This window comes from Mustelus asterias, chromosome 29 (genome assembly GCF_964213995.1).
Source record: "Mustelus asterias chromosome 29, sMusAst1.hap1.1, whole genome shotgun sequence".
Lineage (NCBI taxonomy): Eukaryota > Metazoa > Chordata > Chondrichthyes > Carcharhiniformes > Triakidae > Mustelus > Mustelus asterias.
The window spans coordinates 22,390,771-22,413,682 of record NC_135829.1 but is presented as its reverse complement, the minus strand read 5'-3'; the positions used below and the strand labels follow the sequence as shown (position 1 = coordinate 22,413,682).

The 22,912-nt window shown below is 48.8% G+C and overlaps 1 protein-coding gene across 3 annotated transcripts in view; it reads left to right on the top strand.

Annotated features, from left to right (window-relative positions):
• Positions 1 to 22,912, top strand: part of LOC144480581 (nuclear receptor ROR-alpha A) — a 184,142-nt gene that overhangs the window by 17,891 nt on the left and 143,339 nt on the right. The window contains exon 1 of one of the 3 annotated variants that reach the window (XM_078200193.1): positions 7,180 to 7,373. The exons of the other annotated variants lie outside the window; for them this stretch is intronic. Within the exon in view, the coding sequence (XP_078056319.1) occupies positions 7,298 to 7,373 (76 nt within the window). The 5' untranslated portion in view covers positions 7,180 to 7,297. Of the gene's footprint in view, positions 1 to 7,179; positions 7,374 to 22,912 lie in introns of those variants that run through there. 3 annotated transcript variants of the gene reach the window in all.

The following is a 22,912-nucleotide window of genomic DNA, read 5'->3' as shown; positions in this document are numbered from 1 at the left end:
AGCAAAGCTGCAGAAAGAGTGAGAAACCTCTGAGAAAACACAGAGTGCAGAAACTTTCAGAAGGCCTAACCTGCACCAATGAAAAACTTATTTTCAGTCAATCAAGCACAAAAAAAACATTTATTTTTCCTGTCTGAAGCAATACATTTGACTCTCAATGCTCCAGATCTTAATAATGTACATCATCATTTTATTCATCAAAGCTTCAAGTTCAAAGGCCCCATTATTCCGACACTGATAGATTTTTTTTAACACACGCCAATGTGATGTTGTTGATGGTGTCTCCAGATATAACATACCCGTGGACAGGGATAGACGGAGCAGAAACTGTAAGAATAGGACATAAAATAAATTAACTTAACATGGATCATTCAAAATGTTTCCAGCGTTGGACATTCCTATCAAATAAAGGCCATACCCTTGACTGTTGTTCATAGAATTCCTACAGTGAAGGAGGCCATTTGGCCCATCGAACCTGCACTGACAAAAATCCCACCCAGGCCCTATCCCTGTAACCCTCCGCATTCAGCCTGCTATTCCCCCTGAGATTTAGGGACAGTTTAGCATGGCCAATCAACCGAGCCTACATATCTTTGGAGTGTGGGAGGAAGCCCATGCAGACACGGGGGGAACGTGCAAACTCCACACAGATAGTGTCCCAAGCCGGGAATTGAACCCGGGTCCTTGGCGCTGTGAGGCAGCAGTGTTAATCACTATGCCACCATGCCACCCACCTTGTTGCCCAGTACCTGGCCAATCTGATTCTCTAGTTCACAGAATTGGAAAACCTTCCTGCCTGGAGGCCCATTGTGCCTGTGACCAGCCCACAGAGAGAGATGTCATGCGATTCCACTGCCCTACTTAAATACACTCAATGACCTGGCCTCCACAGCCCTCTGTGGCAATGAATTTCACAGATTCATCACCCTCTGGTAGAGGAAATTCCTCCTCATCTCGGTTCTAAAGGGCCGTCCATTTATTCTGAGGCTGTGCCCTCGGATCCTAGTCTCTCCCACTAATGGATGGCAGCACGGTGGCACAGTGGTTAGCATTGCTGCCTCACAGAGACCCGGGTTCAATTCCGGCTTGGGTCACTGTCTGTGTGGAGCTTGCACATTCTCCCCGTGTCTGCATGGGTTTCCTCCGGGTGCTCCGGTTTCCTCCCACACTCCAAAAATGTGTGGGTTAGGTGCATTGTCCATGATAAATTGCCCCGTTGTGTCAGGGGGATTAACAGGGTAAATACATGGTGTTACGGGGATAGGGCCTGTTTGGGATTGTGGTCAGTGCAGGCTCGATGGGCCGAATGGCCCCCTTCTGCACTGTACGGATTCTAAGATTCTACTCTTCCCACCGACCTTTCCATTTTGAAAATCTTTAATCAACTTGCCTCGTCCACTGTTCCTGAAAGCTACATGGGTGAGGTTGCCTTGACTTAACTGGAGTAACTGGCCATGGGCTGAATGTTCCCGTGGATTGGGGGACTCCCAGTTTCATTACCAAACGCGCACCCGCGGATAGTGAGATTGGCCGCACAGTCCTCCGGGACACAAGCTCCTAATTGGCCAGCAGCACGCTCAACACCCTATCACAGATGTCAGACAGGCTCCCGAGCCTCCAGGATTGGTCAGAGGGCTGACAGCGGGTCTGGAGTGTTGGTAGCCCCATTGGGAGAGGTTGGCACTGAAGCTATGCCAAATTGCCATGTGTCCCGAGACATGTAGTTTAGGGGATTAGCGGGGTAAATACCTGGGGTTATGGGGATAGGGCCTGGGTGGGATCCTCTGTCAGAGAGTTGGTGCTGACCCAATGGACCAAATAACCTCCTTCTGCACCGTAGGGATTCCCTGGGGGGAATTTCCCCATCCTGCCCGCCACGGGAATTCTAGCGGGTGGGGGGATGGCGCAGACTATGCGAAGGTCCATTGTCCTCCAGCAGGATTGCACTTCCAGGTCTGGTAACTGATGGGGGGGTAGGGGGGCAGCAGAGCATGTCCATAAAATCAGCTGGATTGTTGCTGAACTCCCTATTCCTGGTCTGGTCCGTACGTGACTCCAGTCCCACGTTAATATTAATACTCCAAATGTAGACAGGTCAGGTGTGGAGAAGAGAAATTGGATTTGGAGTGTTCAAATACAAAAGCAGCGATGTACTGCTGAGGCTTTATAAGGCACATTTGGAATATTGCGAGCAATTTTGGGCCCCGTATCTAAGGAAGGATGTGCTGGCCCTGGACAGGGTCCAGAGGAGGTTCACGAGAATGATCCCGGGAATGAAAAGCTTGACATATGAGGAGTGTTTGAGGACTCTGGGTCTGTACGTGATGGAGTTTAGAAGGATGAGGGGGGGGATCTCGTTGAAACTTACTGAATACTGAAAGGCCTGGATAGAGTGGAAGTGGGGAAGATGTTTCCATTTGTAGGTGAGACTATGATCCGAGGACACAGCCTCAGAGTAAAGGGATGACCCTTTAGAACTGAGATGAGGAGGAATTTTTTCAGCCAGAGAGTGGTGAATCTATGGAATTCATTGCCACAGAGGACTGTGAGGCCAGGTCATTGAGTGTGTTTCATCCAGAGATAGATAGGTTCTTGATTGGTAAGGGGATCAAGGGTTACAGGGAAAAGGCGGGAGAATGCGATTGAGAAACTTATCAGCCATAATTGAATGGGCACAGTATGAAGTCTCACAACACCAGGTTAAAGTCCAACAGGTTTATTTGGAATCACGAGCTTTCGGAGCGCTGCTCCTTCATCAGGTGAGTGCTCCGAAAGCTCGTGATTCCAAATAAACCTGTTGGACTTGAACCTGGTGTTGTGAGACTTCTTACTGTGCCCACCCCAGTCCAACGCCGGCATCTCCCCATCATGATTGAACGGTGGAGCAGACTCGACGGGCCGAATGGCCTCATTCTGCTCCTATATCTTATGGTTATTCAAATATGGGAAAAGAAGCAATGATGGAAGCAAAATCCGCAACAGCTTTTAAAATCTAAATGGAAGTATTTGAAAAATAACACTTTGAAAGCATGTGTGACAGTTTGGGAGAGAGAGGTTGGGCTGAATGGCCTCTTTCTATGGTTCTAGGATTTGGGCTCCGATTGGAAGCACCAGTGAACATTCAGTGAGAATTGGGAGAGACTTTTGTCACGGGGTGTGTTATACTGACGTTGATGATTCATTTTTATGAATGAAGCCATTGATTAAATTCATCAATCAGGTATTTCCAAGCTGGAAGGAGGCACAGATCACACCCAGTGCGGAGGAGGGGGGGGAACGGGGAAGGGGGAGGACCTCCTCGTGAACCTGCTCCTGGGCCTGGCCAAACTTACCATCAACACTCCAGGCAGCGGGCGACTAAGGGAGCTCTCCGACCTGACTGTGTGCCCCTCTACTGCGGCTACATTTGTGGCCGGGTGTGTCCCTGGAGAGGGAGCATGCAGAGTCGACTGGCACCATTAAGGCCGGCGTTGGACTGGGGTAAACACAGTAAGAAGTCTCACAACACCAGGTTAAAATCCAACAGGTTTATTTGGTCGCAAATACCATAAGCTTTCGGAGCGCTGCTCCTTCGTCAGATGGAGTGGAAATCTGCTCTCAAACAGGGCACAGAGACACAAAATCAAGTTACAGAATACTGATTAGAATGTGAATCCCTACAGCCAGCCAGGTCTTAAAGATACAGACAATGTGGGTGGAGGGAGACAATACACATCTCTTTAACCTGTGTTTAATGCTCCCTCCACCCACATTGTCTGTACCTTTAAGACCTGGCTGGCTGTAGGGATTCGCATTCTAATCAGTATTCTGTAACTTGATTTTGTGTCTCTGTGCCCTGTTTGAGAGCAGATTTCCACTCCATCTGACGTAGGAGCAGCGCTCCGAAAGCTAATGGTATTTACTACCAAATAAACCTGTTGGACTTTAACCTGGTGTTGTGAGACTTCTTACCATCAAGGCCTTCCATACTCATTGGGCACCGCAGGGGCTGGGGTGTATTATTGACCCTTTTAATCACATGTTAGATTGATGTTTTAAGTTTCCTTTACGCTTTGTCTTTTGGTGGTTCCCTTCTTTCTGGAGGCTGCCCTTCTTGCTTTGTCCGTGAGGTTGATTGATTTAGTTTATTGGTTTTGCATTAAAAGAAATGCCACTTATTGGAAGGAAATTGGGAGCATCTGCATCCTGTTGCTGGTGACTGCTGCTGCAGGAGCTGGAGCTGTGTCCTACTTTGTTGCTGATCCTGATTTTGCTTTTGCTGATATTAATACTGAGTGCTGAAGCTACTGTTGAGGGGAGGGAGGAGCTGGGTCCTGAGAGGCCTTGGGCCTAAGCCCGGAGGCTTACAAGCCTGAAACCAGAGGAAGAGCTGATATTGCTGTCATAACCACCACACCCTGCTGCTCAGAGATAAAAAGGAGCTACCGTGGGGTGGCACAGTGGTTAGCACTGCTGCCTCACGGTGCCAGGGACCCGGGTTCGATTCCAGTCTTGGGTTTCCTCCCACGGTCCAAAGATGTGTGGGTTAGGTGGATTGGCCATGCTAAATTGTCACTTAGTGTCAGGGGGATTGGCAGGGTAAGTGCGTGGGGTTACGGGGATAGGGCCTGGGTGGTATTGTTGTCAGTGCGGACTCGATGGGCTGAATGGCCTCCTTCTGCACTGTAGGGATTCTAGGATTCTATTCTCCTCAACACAGTTCAAAGCACCAGGAGTCTGGGTTCAATTCCTGGCCTGGGTCACTGTGTGTGTGGAATTCGAATCATAATCTCATTGAATGACAGAGCAGACTCTGGGTGGCACAGTGGTTAGCACTGCTGCCTCACAGCGCCAGAGACTCGGGTTCAATTCCCAGCCTGGGTCCCTGTCTGTGCGTTCTCCCCGTGTCTGCGTGTGTTTCCTCCGGGTGCTCAGGTTCTCTCCCACAGTCCAAAATGTGTGGTTTCAGTTGATTGGCCGTGCTAAATTGCCCCTTAGTGTCAGGGGGTTTGGCAGGGTTAATGTGTGGGGTTACAGGGATGGGATCTGGGTGGGATTGTGGTTGGTGCAGACTCGATGGGCCAAATGGCTTCCTTCTGCGCTGTAGGGATTCTATGAAACAAGAGTAAGCATGGCAACAAAAATACCCAAAGTAATAGTGGAAAGTTTAAGCACCCTCCTTCAGGCTCAGGTTATGCCAGATGTGTAGGCCCGAATCTAGACCTGTGCATCCTCTGAACATGACTGCAGACTGGGAGTGAGATCACCACATCTATCCTCCAATCACTGAACATGGCTGCTTGTGGACTGTTTCAAATTTAACACAAAGCTAACCAAAAGCATCACGGTGAGGAATAACCCTCCAGCTGTTATTGGGATCATTTCATCTACAAGAGATGATGGACATGCAGCAAACAGTCCCACATTGATTGGGGGGGGGGGGTCTTTATTTGTTACACCTTTACTGATTGCTAAAGAATCCGATCTCTTGAGAGGCAGGTCCTGCCACAAGGGCAGCACAGGGGAATGCCGAGTGTCGTTGGCTGTTGCTGTTGGCACCAGTTGCCTAGCTGCTGCAACCACTGGTCATCTTGGTAGTCCAACAGGTTTATTTGGTAGCAAATACCATTAGCTTTCGGAGCGCTGCTCCTTTGTCAGATGGAGTGGAAATCTGCTCTCAAACAGGGCACAGAGACACAAAATCAAGTTACAGAATACTGTTTGGAATGCGAATCCCTACAGCCAGCCAGATCTTAAAGATACAGACAATGTGGGTGGAGGGAGACATTACACATCTCTTTAACCTGTGCTCAATGCTCCCTCCACCCACATTGTCTGTATCTTTAAGACCTGGTTGGCTGTAGGGATTCGCATTCTAATCAGTATTCTGTAACTTGATTTTGTGTCTCTGTGCCCTGTTTGAGAGCACATTTCCACTCTATCTGATGAAGGAGCAGCGCTCCGAAAGCTAATGGCATTTGCTACCAAATAAACCTGTTGGACTTTAACCTGGTGTAGTTAAAACTCTTACTGTGTTCACCCCAGTCCAACACCGGCATCTCCACATCATCTTGGTAGTGCCACACCACCAACTCCCACAGGAGATGCTGCTATTTTCCTCTTTCACCAGCTAGTGACTCTCAGGTGTTAAAGGCAATGTGCAGGTCCTTCACATCATGCTTGAAATCATCCACTGGTCCCCCCACTGGCTCCAGCTACCTCCCTGTACAGGGGGTCTGTGGGTATACAACCTCCCGTCCGTCCTGTGGATGTGTCTGAGCCTCAGATGCCACCTGTGTTTGGTTTGTGCCAACACACTTGGGAATTCTGACTTTGAGAAAGCAGTCACCATTTTTGATTTTCCTCTGTTGGGATAATCATAGAATCCCTACAGCGCAGAAGGAGGCCATTCGGCCCATTGAGTCTGCACTGACAACAATCCCACCCAGGCCCTATCCCCGTAACCCCAACATATTTCGCCTGCTAGTCCCCCTAACACTATGGGGGAATTTACCAAGGTCAATCCAGCTAAACTGCACATCTTTGGACTGTGGGAAGAAACCACAGCACCTGGAGGAAGCCCACGCAGACACGGGGAGAACGTGCAAACTCCGCACAGACAATGACCCAAGCCGGAAATTGAACCCGGGTCCCTTGAGCTGTGAGGCAGCAGTGCTACCCACCGTACGGCACACTCTGTGTGGGTTTCCTCTGGGTTGATGGGCTGAATGGCCTCCATAGAACCATAGAACCCGTACAGTGCAGAAAGAGGCCATTGAGTCTGCACTGACAACAATCCCACCCAGGCCCTATCCCCATATCCCTACATATTTACCTGCTAATCCCTCTAACACTCATATTTACCCGCTAATCCCTCTAATCTACGCATCCCGGGACACTAAGGCGCAATTTAGCAATTGGAAATCGAACCCAGGTCCCTGGAGCTGTGAAGCAGCAGTGCTAACCACTGTGCTACCGTGCCGCCTCCTTCTGCACTCTGGGAGTTCTATGAGGAAGGAAAGCAGCATTGAAATCGAGGCAGGGCTAGTAATTACCCACTCAATAACTCATCAGCTGAATGGAATATGTAAGGCAATCCATCATCGTCCTGCACTTGGAGAAGCATGTTGCGAAATCCCTGGTATGAAGCTGTATGGGTTGCGAGAGCTGGATCAGTAAGGCTGATGAGGAGAGGATTACAGCTTTGAAATGTGTCTCTGGCCGTGAGCGCTGAGCTCAGCTCGGACAGAGCGAAGGAGCAGTGAATGTGTACGCGGGGAAATCAGAGTCCCAGTGTCTCCGTGGGCTTTTAGCTGAGATGAGGGAGAGGAAATTGAGAGAGTGCGACCACTGGGAAAGACGGCATCAGATTCTAACATTGCTGGAAATAGAAGGTGAGGGTGACACGGGTGGCACAGCGGTTAGCACCTGCTGCCTCAAGGACCCAGGTTCGATTCCCAGCATGGATCACTGCATGGATCACTGTCTGTGTGGACTAGTAAGAAGTTTAACAACACCAGGTTAAAGTCCAACAGGTTTATTTGGTAGCAAAAGCCACACTACCAAATAAACCTGTTGGACTTTAACCTGGTGTTGTTATAGAACATAGAAAGCCACAGCACAAACAGGCCCTTCGGCCCACAAGTTGCGCCGATCACATCCCCACCTCTAGGCCTATCTATAGCCCTCAATCCCATTAAATCCCATGTACTCATCCAGAAGTCTCTTAAAAGACCCCAACGAGTTTGCCTCCACCACCACCGACGTCAGCCGATTCCACTCACCCACCACCCTCTGAGTGAAAAACTTACCCCTGACATCTCCTCTGTACCTACCCCCCAGCACCTTAAACCTGTGTCCTCTCGTAGCAACCATTTCAGCCCTTGGAAATAGCCTCTGAGAGTCTACCCTATCCAGACCTCTCAACATCTTGTAAACCTCTATCAGGTCACCTCTCATCCTTCGTCTCTCCAGGGAGAAGAGACCAAGCTCCCTCAATCTATCCTCATAAGGCATGCCCCCCAATCCAGGCAACATCCTTGTAAATCTCCTCTGCACCCTTTCAATGGCTTCAACATCTTTCCTGTAATGAGGTGACCAGAACTGCGCGCAGTACTCCAAGTGGGTTAAACTTCTTACTGTGTTTACCCCAGTCCAACGCCGGCATCTCCACATCATGTGTGGACTAACCCAGGCTAATGCTCTGGGGAACATGCGTTCAAATCCCACCACGGCAGCTGGTGGAATTTAAATTTAATAAATAAAACGTCTCCAATGTAAAGGCAGGAAAAGCAGGTTAGTAGGGTGGTGAAAAAGGCATCTCGTACACTCGCCTTTATCAATCGGGGTATAGATTACAAAAGCAGGGAGGTCATGTTGGAGTTGTATAGAACTTTGGTGAGGCCACAGCTGGAGCACTGTGTGCAGTTCTGGTCACCACATTATAGGAAGGATGTGATTGCACTGGAGGGGGTGCAGAGGAGATTCACCAGGATTCTGCCTGGGATGGAACATTTAAGTTATGAAGAAAGGTTGGATAGGCTTGGGTTGTTTTCTCTGGAGCAGAGACGACTGAGGGGTGACCTGATCAAGGTGTACAAGATTATGAGGGACATGGACAGAGTGGATAAGGAGCAGCTGTTCCCTTTAGTTGAAGGGTCAGTCAGGAGGGGACACAAGTTAGAAGTGAGGGGTGGGAGGTTTAGGGGGGAATTGAGGAAAAATGTGTTTACTCAGAGGGTGATGACGGCCTGGAATGCGCTGCTTGGGAGGGTAGTGGAGGCGGGATGCCTCACATCCTTTAAAAAGTACCTGGATGAGTACTTGACACATCAAAACATTCAGGGCTATGGGCCAAGTGCTGGCAAATGGGATCAGAGCCTTTTATGCGTCGGTGCAGACTCGATGGGCCGAAGGGTCTCTTCCGCACTGCAGTATTTTGTGGTTCTATAAAAGCCAGTCTCAGTAATGGTGACTGTGAAATCATTATCCATTGTTGTAAAAACTCTATCTGGGTCACTAAAGCCCTTTAGGGAAGGAAATCTGCCATCCTTACCCTGGTCTGGCCTACATGTGACTCCAGAGCCACAGCAATGTGGTTGACTCTCAACTGCCCTCTGAAATGGCCAAACAAGACACTCAGTTCAGGGCGATTAAGGATAGGCAACAAATGCTGGCCCAGCCGGCGACGCCCACGTCCCATGAAAGAATTAAAAAATGCTCAAGCTCCACAAATAGATGTTTAGTTGCTGGGACCTGATAACTGTGCACCAGGGATCAAACAGATGATCCAGACTGTGCGGAGAAGATGTACAAGACATATCCACTCTCAGTCAGATGCTGATGAAATGTATTTGACATGTTTTAAAATACTTTGATCATGGTTGTAAAAGTATCTTTGTATGGTTAATTTATTTAGTAAATGAATCAGGTTAATTTAATATGTATTACCAGAGTTATGTTTTTGTGTTCATGTTTCAAAATGGCGGCCACACGCGGGCAGTTGATCTTTATACCCGGTCTATCAGGTGACCGTGTTTTCCGGAATGATTTTTTGAAGCTTCAAATGTTGATTTCTGTACCGCCATCTGCAGCAGCTAATTCTAGACAAATCCAATCCCAACCAGTCACTCACCTGCAATGGGCTTCTCTTCCTGCCATTGCCCTCTCTTCTTTCTCACCTTCGTGCTGCCCTTCAGTGGAATCATCTGATATCACCTCACCGATCGTTCCCAGCTCTGCCTCACCTCCATCTCGTTTCCTCGGTCTCCAGGTTTTCAGAATGCTTCTCTGATGACCAGCAGTGGATGAGCTGAAATCGCCCCCCCGGGTTTATTCAATATTGAGGAGATTGAAGTCATTGGGTGGGACTTTCCAGCCCTTCCCGCTGGCAGGATCTTCCAGTCCCATTGAAGGTGAATCCCGCCCCCTCCTTCCCCTCAACCTCCACTCTCCCCCGCTTCTCTTCCCCCTACTCATAGAATCCCTGCTGTGCAGAAGGAGGCCATTTAGCCCATCGAGCCTACACTGACCACAATCCCACCCGGGCCCTATCCCCATAGCCCCATGCATTTACCCTAGCTAGTCCCCCTGGCACTAAGGGGCAATTTAGTATGGCCAACACACCTAACCCACACACCTTTGGACTACTGTCCCCCCCACTCCCTCCCCCACCCCTCCTCTCAACCCTGCTCCCCCACTTTTCCCCTCAACCCCCACTCTCCCCACACTTTTCTCTCCCTCCCTCTCTCTCCCCCGTCACACCCTCCACCACCCCTTCCCTCTCCCCCACCCGTTCTCCCCCTCTCACTCTTCCTCACCCCCGCCCCACCCTGTGGTAGAATGGGTGAGCCATGCAAAACGCAGCAGCCAATGGTGAGCCGCCTCCGTCTCCAGTAGGCTCTTGCCCCAGGGGGTGGGTGGAGAATTGTCTTCAGTCCCTGACTCACACATCCCCTTTGCGCTGAGTCCATGCATCTCCCTGCCAATCCTTCGAGGCTGAACCACACTCTTCCCAATGTTATCTTTGAGCCCGGGTGGTCTCCTTGACACACTCCCAGCATCGCAATGATGGACTATTTCCACCTCCGCAAGCTCACCTGATTTGGACTTGCTGATCAGCTGCTGAAAGCCTCACCCATACCTTTATTATTTCTTGGTTTTTCTCATATTCTCAGCTTTCGTGTTCAGTTCTGTATATTTTTTCTTTCATGGGATGTGGGTGTCGCTGGCTAGACTAGCATTTATTCCATCATAATTGCCCCTTCAGAAGGTGGTGGTGAGCTTGTCTCTTGAGCCGCTGCAGTCCATGTGGTGTAGGTACACCCACAGTGCTGTTAGGGAGGGAGTTTCAGGATTTTGACCCAGCGACAGTGAAGGAACGGCGACATATTTCCAAGTCAGGATGGTGTGGATTGGAAGGGAACTTGCAGATGTTGCTGTTCCCATGCATCTGCTGCCTTTGGCCTTTTAGATGGTAGTGGTCGCATGTTTGCTGCCTAAGGAACCTGGATGAGTTGATGCAGGGCATCTTGCAGATGGTCCACATGGCTGCCACTCTGTGTCGGAGTGAACATTTAAGGTGGGGGATGGAGTGCCAATCGAGCAGGCTGCTTTGACATCAATGGTATGGATGAGTGCACTTCCAGTGTTGTTGGAGCTGCACTCATCCAGGCAAGTGGACAGCATTCCTCACACTCCTGACTTGTACCCTGTAGGATGATGACAGGCTTTTCAGAGTCAGGAGCTGATTTATTTTCTGCAGAATGCCTTACATATGACCTGCTCTGGTAGCCACAGTATTTATATGGCTGGGTCCAGTTCAGTTTCTGGTCATTGGTAACCCCCAGGATGTTGTTGGTGGGGGATTCAGCGATGATTAGATTCTCTGTTGTTGGAGATGTTCATCGCCTGGCATGTATGTCACTTGCCACTTGTCAGCCCAAGTCTGGGTACTGTCCAGGTCTTGCTGCGTTTGATGTGGAGATGCTGGCGTTGGAAGTCTCACAACACCAGGTTAAAATCCAACAGGTTTATTTGGAATCACGATCTTTCAGAGCACTGCTCCTTCATCAGGTGAACGCTCCGAAAACTCGCAATTCCAGATAAACCTGTTGGACTTTAACCTGTTATTGTGAGACTTCTTGCTGCGTTTGGATATGGATTGCTTTGGTGTCTGAGGAGTCGCGAATGGTGCTCAACATTGTGCAGTCATCGGCGAACACCCTTATGATTGAAGACTGAAGGTCCCTGATGAAGCAGCTGAAGACAGTAATATTGAATGTGTAAAATGATTTAAGATGGAAGCTTTGTCTGTTTTGAAAGACTACAATGAAAGGTCCTGAAGCCGCGCTTGGAAGCAAGGCCCCGAGGTGGTGCATGATTTGCTTAGAAACTGCAGCAAACTCTTGAAAGGCTGAAGACTCGGTACCATCCCCAATACTGAACGGACCTATGGTGAGGGCTGATCGTCAGTGGTATGTTGTGTTTCTCCTGGAAGTTGTCCAGTTGGGTATCTGCTGTTCAGCTGGCGGGCTGTGAATGTGCAGTGAGCCTTCTTCTGGGAACTCAGTCCTGAGGGAGGGCTGGTTTGGGTTGAATTCCAATTCAGTTGTGAAATGACTTTAATCAGGCAATTGAGGTGGGCCTGTTAGGATATGAGCTTCCTGATTGAGGGCCAAATTGAGGGCGGCACGGTAGCACAGTGGTTAGCACTGCTGCTTCACAGCTCCAGGGACCTGGGTTCGATTCCCGGCTCGGGTCACTGTCTGTGTGGAGTTTGCACATTCTCCTCGTGTCTGCGTGGGTTTCCTCCGGGTGCTCCGGTTTCCTTCCACAGTCCAAAGAAGTGCGGGTTAGGTTGATTGGCCATGCAAAAAAAAATTGCCCCTTAGTGTCCTGAGATGTGTAGGTTAGAGGGATTAGTGGGTGGATATGGGGGTAGGGCCTGGGTGGGATTGTGGTTGGTGCAGACTCGATGGGCCAAATGGCCTCTTTCTGTATTGTAGGGTTTCTATGATTTCTATGAAATTGATGGGTCAATTAGGGAGCCTCTTGCTTTGTACTTAAACCAGGAGTGTCAGTTCCTCTGGAATTCACCCCAAACCAGCCCTCCCCAAGGACTAAGTTCCCAGCAGAAGGCTCACTGCACATTCACAGCCCGCCAGCTGAACAGCAGATACTCTACTGGGCAACTTCCAGGAGAAACACAACATACCACTGACGATTAGCGTAGACTGCTAACTGAAAACACTTTGTGCTGTTGTCAGACTTGTAAATAAAGGGATTTTGATGAAGGGGCTTCTGCCTCCGAGGATTTATTACAACTTGCATCTCTTAAAGGGCTGCTGTATCGCTTAAAGGGCCAAGCGTCTGAAGCATAATCTCTGCGTGCACAAGCCGATATATTGAACTGGTTTAAGGTTTCCTGAACCGTTTAGCAAAATAAATTGAACTTGGTGGACAGAAATATACAGAGAGAGAGAAGCCCCCTGACAGCCCCAGTGAAAATATCACTCACCTGTTACTAGTGAGGCACAGGATTTGTAGCATTTCCCTCAATTCCGTTCTGCGCTCCCTCTCATTTGCTGAGTAAACACTGGAACCGTGTTCGCATTAGGAACAGATCAGTGTCTCGTAAAAGGGAAACATTTCAATTTTCCGCTGGTTAGGGAGAGAGCAGGATGGCAACAGCTGCGATTGGTTTTAATCACACGTGGCGTAGAACCAGCTGGCAACACGGCAGCAGTTCCTGTAGAACATCCTGACATCAGCAACAGGAGAAACCATCTCCACCCCTGTTCATTGCAGTGTGTACGATTGCACTCTGTGTGGAAAGGTGTTCGGGGGGAGGGTTAACCAGCAATGGAATGCACGAGGAGACAAGAGAGGATTTCTCATTCCTGACACATTGGCTTTCAGCCTGTGCCAGTGTGAACCCTTTGAAATCCAGCTGTTTCCTGTGGCATCCAGCTGTTGCCTTCAGTGTCCAGCTGTAACCTTCGTCTTAAGCAGTTTAGATGGAGCGGACGTGGGGAAGATGTTCCCATGAGTGGGGGAGACTGGGATCCGAGGGCACAGCCTCAGGGCAAAGGGACAACCCTTTAGAACGGAGATGCGGAGGAATTTCTTCAGCCAGAGGGTGGTGAATCAGTGGAACTCATTACCACAGAGGGCTGTGGAGGCCAAGTCACTGAGTGTATTTAAGACAGAGATAGTTAGGTTCTTGAATGATAAAGGGATCAAAGATTGCAAGGGAAAGGCGGGAGAATGGGGTTGCGAAACTTATCAGTCAGGATGAAATGGCGGAGCAGATGTGATGGGCCGAATGGCCTAATTCTGCTCCTGTATCCTGGGGTCTTATAGTTTGCTGTTTGAAAGTTGTAAGGTTTTGTGGTAAACCACTGTTAGCTTATTGCCTGTGCGTGTGTGACACGCCTGGACACGTCCCTGCCGGGGACTCCTTCCCCCTGTGGTCCAGGTATAAAGGCGACTGCTCCCCACCCCCTGCCTCAGTCTCTGGACCAGTTCATCGGCATGGGTGTGCTCCAAGTCTTTTGCTAATAAAAGCCGATTTGTTCTTGCATACAAACTAGTCTTTGCTCGATTAATGGTGCATCAGGTTTGCTGCTCTGAAACTCCAGGAGATTAATTTTACAGCAGCCCCCCTCCCCACCTCCCTCAGCCCCCCGCTGGTGTATCAAAATGCAAGGGGGAGGGGGCATGTAAAACAAATAAAGCCAGTGGTCAGCCTGGAGCCTTCCCACCATCCCGGAACTGTCCCCCATGTTTCAGTGGGCAGGCACCAGGCTAGCTGCCCATCCTTAGGCCTATCGAACAGCCCTTAAGTGGCCGGTTAATGGCCTGTTAAGGAGCTCATTAACTCTGCTGCTACAATGTGGGCAGCAGTAAGTGGGGGGCACAGCTGACTAGCTCAGTGGGTTTCCCTGCATTGGCTAAAGGTGGGGTGGAGAGGGGGGGTTACCTCTTTTGGACGGGTCCCCGCCCCACCCAAGCTCATATCCTCCCTTTGTGCCTCACCCCTTGGCCTCTAAACCTTCCCTCCCCCCCACCACCCACAAAATCATCCCCGAACAAAGCAAAGTCAGGTCCCACTTGCAGTTCCTGCAATGGCCACTACAGTGTTCTGGCACTGCAGGAATTAGAGGGCTGGCAGCCAATCAGTTTTGCGAGCAGCTCTGGAGGGCGGGGCTTCCTGTCCCTGAGGGGCAGAAGTCCCACTCTGAAATCAGTAAGGCTTCCCTGAGCATGGTGTTGCTGCGAGGCTGCCAGATTAGAGTTGATGTGGTGTTGACTGACTTTTTGACCAAGTGTAAAGATGGACTTTCACACACGTCATTAATGAACACAAAAAGATTTATTAATAAAAACTCTTCAGCTGCCACATGGCTACAACTTGCGCCCTACATGTCTCCTTTCTAAGAGACCTTCACCCCCTGGGGTGATTACCCACTCTGAGTCCCAATTGATCCCTCAAGCCAGGTGACCCTGACCCTGCTGTGTTGCCCTTAAAGGGACAATCACCACATTCCTCCCCCTTTAACTCCTTTATACAGTCTTCAGTAACTAAGTTACTCAGTCCTAAATTCTAACTGGACATTATATCCATGAGTTGGACAATTATAAACCGAGTCTCTGAGGGGTTTTTCTGTTTCTTGTAGAACGGTGTAATTCTGTAGTCTGAGATGCTTCCACCAGATCGATATTAACAGGAACAGCAGTAACGGTACTTCTGCTGGTACAGGCAGTTCATTCCGACATCAGTTATGTCTGTAACAGGTTGATCAGGTACTTCAGAGCCTACAGGTTCAAAAACATTTCTTGATGGTATTACTGACTGTTGGAGCATCTCTCTACTCCTCAAGTGATCCATATGTTTACGAATGATCCATCCCTCCATGTCTCCTCAGTATGACATGGGTCCGGTCACAGAGACAATAATTCCAGGGATCTAACTTGATCCACTACTGAGGTTTCATATTGTGACACCATTGATCAGATCTTGATGCTTGTGTTTTTTTAATTCATTCGTGGGACATGGGTGTTGCTGGCTGGCCAGCATTTATTGCCCATCCCCAGTTGCCTGAGGGCAGTTGAGAGTCAACCACATTGCTCTGGCTCTGGAGTCACATGTAGGCCAGACCGGGTAAGGACGGCAGATTTCCTTCCCTAAAGGACATAAGTGAACCAGATGGGTTTTTCCGACAATCGGCAATGGTTTCATAGTCATCAGTAGATTCCCAATTCCAGATATTTTTTATTGAATTCTAATCCCACCATCTGCCGTGGCGGGATTCGAACCCTGGTCCACAGAACATTAGCTGAGTTTCTGGATTAATAGTCTAGCGATAATACCATTAGGCCGTCGCCTCCCCTGTGAGTTTAAACATAAAAGGCCAGAATTCTCTGGCCATTCACGCCGGCGAGATTGTCCAGTCCCGCCGGCAGCGCGCCCCCGCCCGTGGGTTTCCCGCCGGCTTGTGTGACCTCAATGGGAATTCCCATTGGCAGCGACAGGACCGGAGAATCCCGCTGCTAGTAAACAACATGCCACCTCCCGCCGGCGGGAAACACGCGGATGGGAGGCGGGAGAATCTCTCTCCCAAACACTTTCATTCGTCGGCTTTAACTATGTACAGTTCCAATTACAGTCTTGCATGGAGCTGTTCCATACAGGCTTGCTGCTTACCGAGTTCTGTCCCAGACTGCTCTCTGACCATGTGATACTCTGTGGACAATGCCACTCTGTATTCACACATTAACTCTTGCTCTGCTGAGCACCTTACGTTATAGTGCATTCAGGCACACAGCATCACAATACAACAGAGTCTTATGTCTTGGCAATTCTTTCACAATCTCAGTCTGCCACGTGTGAAGGAACGGCCGTGGTTCTCTATTTCTGCAACTTCAGTCGGCGATAAAGTTTCTTCTCTTTCAGCATTTCAATTCAGCATCTTTTTCATCAACCATTTGATCATAATCTTTTTCTGGAACGTAATCTCAGTTTCTTTCTCTGTCTGAACTGCTGATTCTGCTTTCAGTATCAATGTTTTTACTTCTTCAGTTAATTTCTCATTGTCAAGCTTCCTTCTTTAACCTCTTAGACTCCCAATTCAATTCTTCACTGGACTTGTTCTTATTTTCTAGTTGCTTTTTCATGGAGTTCAGATTCTTCATCATCTCATTAATTTCTCCTTCTTATTAACTTCATTCTGTGATATTTTGCAACTTTTATTCTCTAAGTTTGCCGTCAGCCATTTCATCTTGTTGTTTTAATGTCTTCTCGAGGGTTTTCATTCTTTTTGTTGTTTCCTCTTTAAAGTAAAGTTTATTTATTAGTATCAAAAGTACATTTACATTAACACTGCAGTGAAGTTGCTGTGAAAATCCTCGAGTCGCCACACTCCGGCGCCTGTTCGGGTACACTGAGGGAAAATTTAGCATGGCCAATGCACCTAACCAGCACGTCTTTCAGACTGTGGGAGGAAACCGGGGGAAACCCACGCAGACACGGGGAGAACGTGCAAACTCCATACAGACAGTGACCCGAGCCGGGAATCGAACCCGGCTCCCTGGCGCTGTGAGGCAGCAGTGCTAACCACTGTGCCACCCCTTCATGTTCAATATGTTCAATAGTTTCTGGTTTCTTTTGAAGCCTTCTGCATTTCTTCCAAGGTAAATCCGTTATGTTCTTACTGGACGCATATACTTCACAAATGGAACCTTCATTTCCACTTGTATTAACTTCAGCTAAACCCTTTCGGTTTCACTGTTGGTCAAGTCTGTCTCTGACGAAGTGTTGACCAGTTTCCATTCTGCATTTCTCTTGTTGTCCTTTTGTGGGGTCTTTCATTGCCCTCTTTCTGGGCAATTTCACTGACCACCTGGGGTCTTTCAGTGGCCTTTTTGCATTCATTAATGACATCTCTGAAAGTGCATCTTTGTGAGGTCTATCATTGCCTCTTTTCTGAGGTCTTCTGCTGCCTCTTCTTTGAGGTCTTCATTGTGGTGGACCTTTTTGGAGAGTTGCTCTCTGACTGGATTCTTTTCCAATTCTCCTGTCAATAGCCATTTGTTTCTTCCTGTGGTTGCTGCTCTAAGTACACTTTAAATGTGTGTATTCTTATGGGTGGCACGGTGGTTAGCACTGCTGCCTCACAGCGTCAGGGTCCCAGGTTCAATTCTGGCCTCGGGTCACTGTGTGGAGTTTGCACATTCTCCCCATGTCTGCGTGTGTTTCCTCCGGGTGCTCCAGTTTCCTCCCACAGTCCAAAGATGTGCGGGTTAGGTTGATTGGCCATGCTAAATTGACCCTAGCATCAGTGGGATTAGCAGGGTAAGTATGCGAAGTTTCGGGAATAGGGCCTGGGTGGGATTGTGGTCGGTGCAGACTCGATGGGCCGAATGGCCTCCTTCTGCACTGTCGGGATTCTATTCTTTTTAAAAGTAAAAGTTTATTTAAAAGTCACGAGTAAGGCTCACTGAAATGAAGTTACTGTGGAATTCCCCTAGTCGCCACACTCCGACGCCTGTTCGGGTCAATGCACCCTAACCAGCACGTCTTTCAGACTGTGGGAGGAAACCGGAGCACGCGGAGGAAACCCACGCAGACACGGGGAGAATGTGCAGACTCTGCACAGACATACCCAAGCCGGGAATCGAACCCAGGTCCCTGGGGCTGTGAGGCAGCAGTGTTAACCGCTGTGCCCCTGTATGAATTTCATACATTCTATGAAATGTATCACCTCTTTAAGGGTATTGCAGTTCTCAGACTGTTTAGTGATCTTACTCCTCCACATGGGTTTCAGTTGCTCAGATACAGCCAGCCTCCCTTTTGCAGGTGTATTCCTGCAGCAAATATATCAATGTAGGTACAGAGTGTCTCGCTCGGGCTGTTTTTTCATTTACTCTTTAAGCTACAGCGCTGACTCCTCATGCTAGCCTTATTTTAAGCCTTTGAACTTTTTTAACTCCAGCAATTTTTTGCCTTTTATTCAAATTCCTTCTTTTTAAACTTGAAGCCGCAGCTCTTCAGACAGCTCTACACAGCCATCCTCTCTTATTTTTTTACTAGGTACAGTTCTTTTTTGAATCTTTGACTCTGCTGGACAAATTTACAGGTTTGCTTTCCAACATGTCTTTCAGTTTCTTTAATGCCCCGAGTCTCCCAGACTACAGCTAGTCCATAATATACGTGAGGTCTCGTTTCTGCATTTTGCTCGCCTTGCTTTTGCACTCTAGCCCAGGAGTCTTGCAGTATCTTCTCCATTGCTGGCACATCTTAGAACTGTCTATCATGGGGGAAAAGTTTAGAGGAGATGTGCGAGGTAAGTTTTTTACACACAGGGTGGTGAATGTCTGGAACGCGCTGCCTGGGGAGGTGGTGGGAGCAGGTACGATAGCGGCATTTAAGAGGCAACTAGACGAATACACGAATAGGGTGGGAATGGAAGGATACGGACTCTAAGTGTATACGGTTTTAGTTTAGGCAGGCATCATGATCGGCGCAGGCTTGGAGGGCCGAAGGGCCTGCTCCTGTGCTGTATTGTTCTTTGTTCTTTTCTGATTCTACATAACTCAGGGTCTGGCAATATCTCAGGTGAGTTTATTTGCGCAAAGAGAGGCATTCTGGTGAGTATTTCTTTTTAAGACTTCCATGAAAACAGGCTACTCACAGGCGTCGGGCCAAAGGCAGTGTCAGAATAATTCCTCCTCATCGCCTGATTAAAGATGCACTTTCAGAGATGTCATTAATGAATGCAAAAAGGATTTATTAATAAGAATTGTTTAGCAGCCGCATGGTTGTAGCTTTCTCTCCACGTGTCCCTTTTCTAAGAGCTCCACCCCCTGGGGTGGTTACCCATTTTGAGTCCCAATTGGTGACCTAGATCGGGTGACCCCCTTTTTGTTGTGTTGACTCCCACACACTCTCCGTTTCTCACTGGTACATTCTCTCTTTCTCTGTCCCCATTTCTTTTTCTCCCTCTTTCTTTGACCCTGTATGACACATTCTTGGCTCAGTTTCCCTCAACCTCTCACTTGCTTCGTGCCAATATTGTACTGATTCTGTGTCTTTGCCTATCTCTTTCTCAGTTTCTATCTATTTGTCTTCCCCCTCTCTCTGTGTCTCTTTTTTCTTCTGTCTGCCCCTCTTGCTCTCTGTCTCAACCTGACTCCCACTCTGTCTCTGTCCATTTTTTGCCCTCTTTGTCTATCTCTCCCACAGTTGCTCTTTCGCTCTCTCTCTCTGTCTTGATCCATCTCTATCTTCCTGTCTCATTCTCTCACTTTGTCTGTCTCTGTCTCCATCTGTAATTCCCTGACTTTCTGTCTCTTTCTCTCTCGCTTCCTTTTTGCCTCCCTCTCTTTCTCTCTCTGTGTCTCTCCCCCTTCCCTGTGTCTATCTCTCGGTTTCCACTCCATCTGACGAAGGAGCAGCGCTCCGAAAGCTAGTGGCGTTTGCTACCAAATAAACCTGTTGGACTTTAACCTGGTGTTGTTAGACTTCTTACTCTATCTCTTGGTACAGACACATAGATAATTTATTCACTGGAGCTACCTGTCTTTCTCCATCTGATATTATAAACTCCCAATTTTCTAATTTCACAACCACATGGTGAAATAAAAGTAACTCCCACAATACTTCTCAGACAAGAATAAAGATCGGAACAGCTGACAATCCTCAGCACTGAACTTCAGATAAAATTCTCACCCTACTTCTTGGGTCCCTGAGAGAAAGACAGGGTGTCGAACATGAAATAGCCACTTTCATTGCCTAATGTTATGATGTTATTTCTATCAATGTGCACCAACCTGACTGAAGTTGAGAAAATTGGGCCTACGTTGTCTGAGCGAGATTTGTTTGTGCTACCTCCTGCTTTGTAAATGATCACTTTCAAAGTAAAACGGAGGGATTTGGCTTTCTTGATTTTTAAATTGATTCCTGTAGCGACCTCATTGAGGCCCATGAAGTTGGTCCCTTGGCGTATGAGCTCCCTGATTGAGGTAACGATTGCCTGCACCTGGTGCGGAGGGGGGGGGGGGCGGGCGGGTCGGGAGGAGGACCTCCTCATGAACCTGCTCCTGGGCCTGGCAAAACTTGCCATAAACAGATCCAGGCAACAGGCGACTGAGGGGGTTGTCCGAACCGACTGTCTGCCCCTCTACCGCGGCCATATTCGCGGCCGGGTGTCCCTGGGGAAGGAGCATGCAGTGTCCGAGGGCACTGTTAATGCCTTCCGTGCCCGCTGGGCACCGCAGGGGCTGGGGTGCATTATTGACCCATTAATCACATTTTGATGTTTAAGTTTCCTTTCCACTTTGTCTTTGTTTTGGGCAGTGTGTCATCCACCCCCCGCACCCCCCCCCCTCCCCCCCCCCCCCCCCACCCTTTTGGGAGCTGCCCCTTTTAATTTGTCCCCTCGTTAATTTGATTTTGTTTATTTGGTTGGCCAAAAAGATTGGTAATGGTTGCCTGCCCAATCAGGGAGTCTCACCTGTGTGTATATTGAGGAGTGTCAGGGCTGCTGACACTCTGGATTCTGACTGAGTACCTGAAGTACTCTTAGGAGTGGAGATAAGTTTGTAAATAAAGGGAATCTGGTGAAGGGACACCGGCCTCTGACGAGTTATTTCAATTACTTATTCATCACGGTAGCACAGTGGTTAGCACTGCTGCCTCACAGCGCCAGGGACCCGGGTTCGATTCCTGGCTTCGGTCACTGTCTGTGTGGAGTCTGCACATTCTCCCCGTGTCTGCGTGGGTTTCCTCCGGGTGCTCCGGTTTCCTCCCACAGTCCGAAAGACGTGCTGGTTAGGTACATTGGCCGTGCTAAATTCTCCCTCTTTGTACCCGAACAGGCGCCAGAGTGTGGCGACTGGGGGATTTTCACAGGAACTTCGTTGCAGTGTTACTTGTGCCACTGATAAATAAACTTTAAAACTTTATCCATGGTATGTTGTGTTTAGAGTGCACTATTCATGTTGAAGCAGTTGCGTGTGTAATGGATGGGCTGGTTATTTGAGTTATTGCGATTTTGGAGTGTAAGAGGTTGAAATGTGTGAATGGAATGGACATTGGCCGAGACATTGGCTATCAGCTGGAAAATGGAGAAACCAACTGATACTTTCAAGTGGCCCAAAAGCTGAATTTGCCGTTGACTGCTGGCTGGGCCAGTGACAACCATCTGTTACACTTGACTTTAACTTTGCTGCTGTCGGGCAGCTGTGCTGAGCACAGCAGAGGCACCAGGATGTGTGGTGCTGGCAGCAAGACGGAGGGGGCATGTGAGCGGAGAGGATGTGATGTACTCTGGTACATTCAGCGACACCTGTTGTGAGTCCCTGAATCTGAGGTCACCATTGCAGAATCTGCCTTCTCGAAGGTCAACCCACGGAAAGCGACTGGCCCGGATGGGGTACCCGGACAAGTACTCAGATCCTGCGTGGATCAGCTGGCGGGGGTATTCGCAGACAGCTTCAACCTCCCTTTACAACAATCTGAGGTCTCCATCTGCTTCAAGAAGACGACCATCATCCCAGTACCAAAGAAAAGCCAGGCAGCGTGCTTTAATGATTATCATCCGGTGGCTCTGACATCCATCATTATGAAGTGCTTTGAAAGGTTAGTCACGACACGAATCAATTCCGGCCTCCCGGGTTGCCTGGATCCACTACAGTTTGCCTACTGCCGCAATAGGTCCATAGCAGACGCTATCTCACTGGCCCTGCACTCAAGCCTGAAACACCTAGATAACAGGGACACCTATGTCAGACTCCTATTTATTGACAACAGCTCAGCCTTCAGCACCATTATTCCTCCAAGTCCCTTACTGTGCTGAATTGGAGAATTCCACAGATGTACCTTGAACGAGAGGCAAGGCAAATGTATTGGTGCGGCTGGTTAGTGAAATGGAGTGACGCTAACAGCGCGAGTTCAATTCCCGTACCAGCTGAGGTTAGTCATGAGTCTTCTCAACCTTGCCTGAGGTGTGGTGATCCTCAGGTTAAATCACCACCTGTCAGCTCTCCCCCACCTCCTTCAAAGGGAGAGCAGCCTCTGGTCATTTGGGACTATGGCGACTTTACCTTTGCTGGTGAAAAGTGGCACGCCAGTTATCTTAACATTGAAATGTAAATTATACCCAACATTGGGAAGGAATGGAAAGGGCGGCACAGTGGTTAGCACTGCCGTCTCACAGCTCCAGAACCCTGGATTCGATTCCCAGATTGGGTTACTGTCTGTGTGGAGTTTGCACGTTCTCCCCGTGTCTGCGTGGGTTTCCTCTGGGTGTCACTAACCAGCCGCACCAATACATTTGCCTTGCCTCTCGTTCAACGTACATCTGTGGAATTCTCCAATTCAGCACAGTAAGGGACTCGGAGGAATAATGGTATTGAAGGCTGAGCTGTTGTC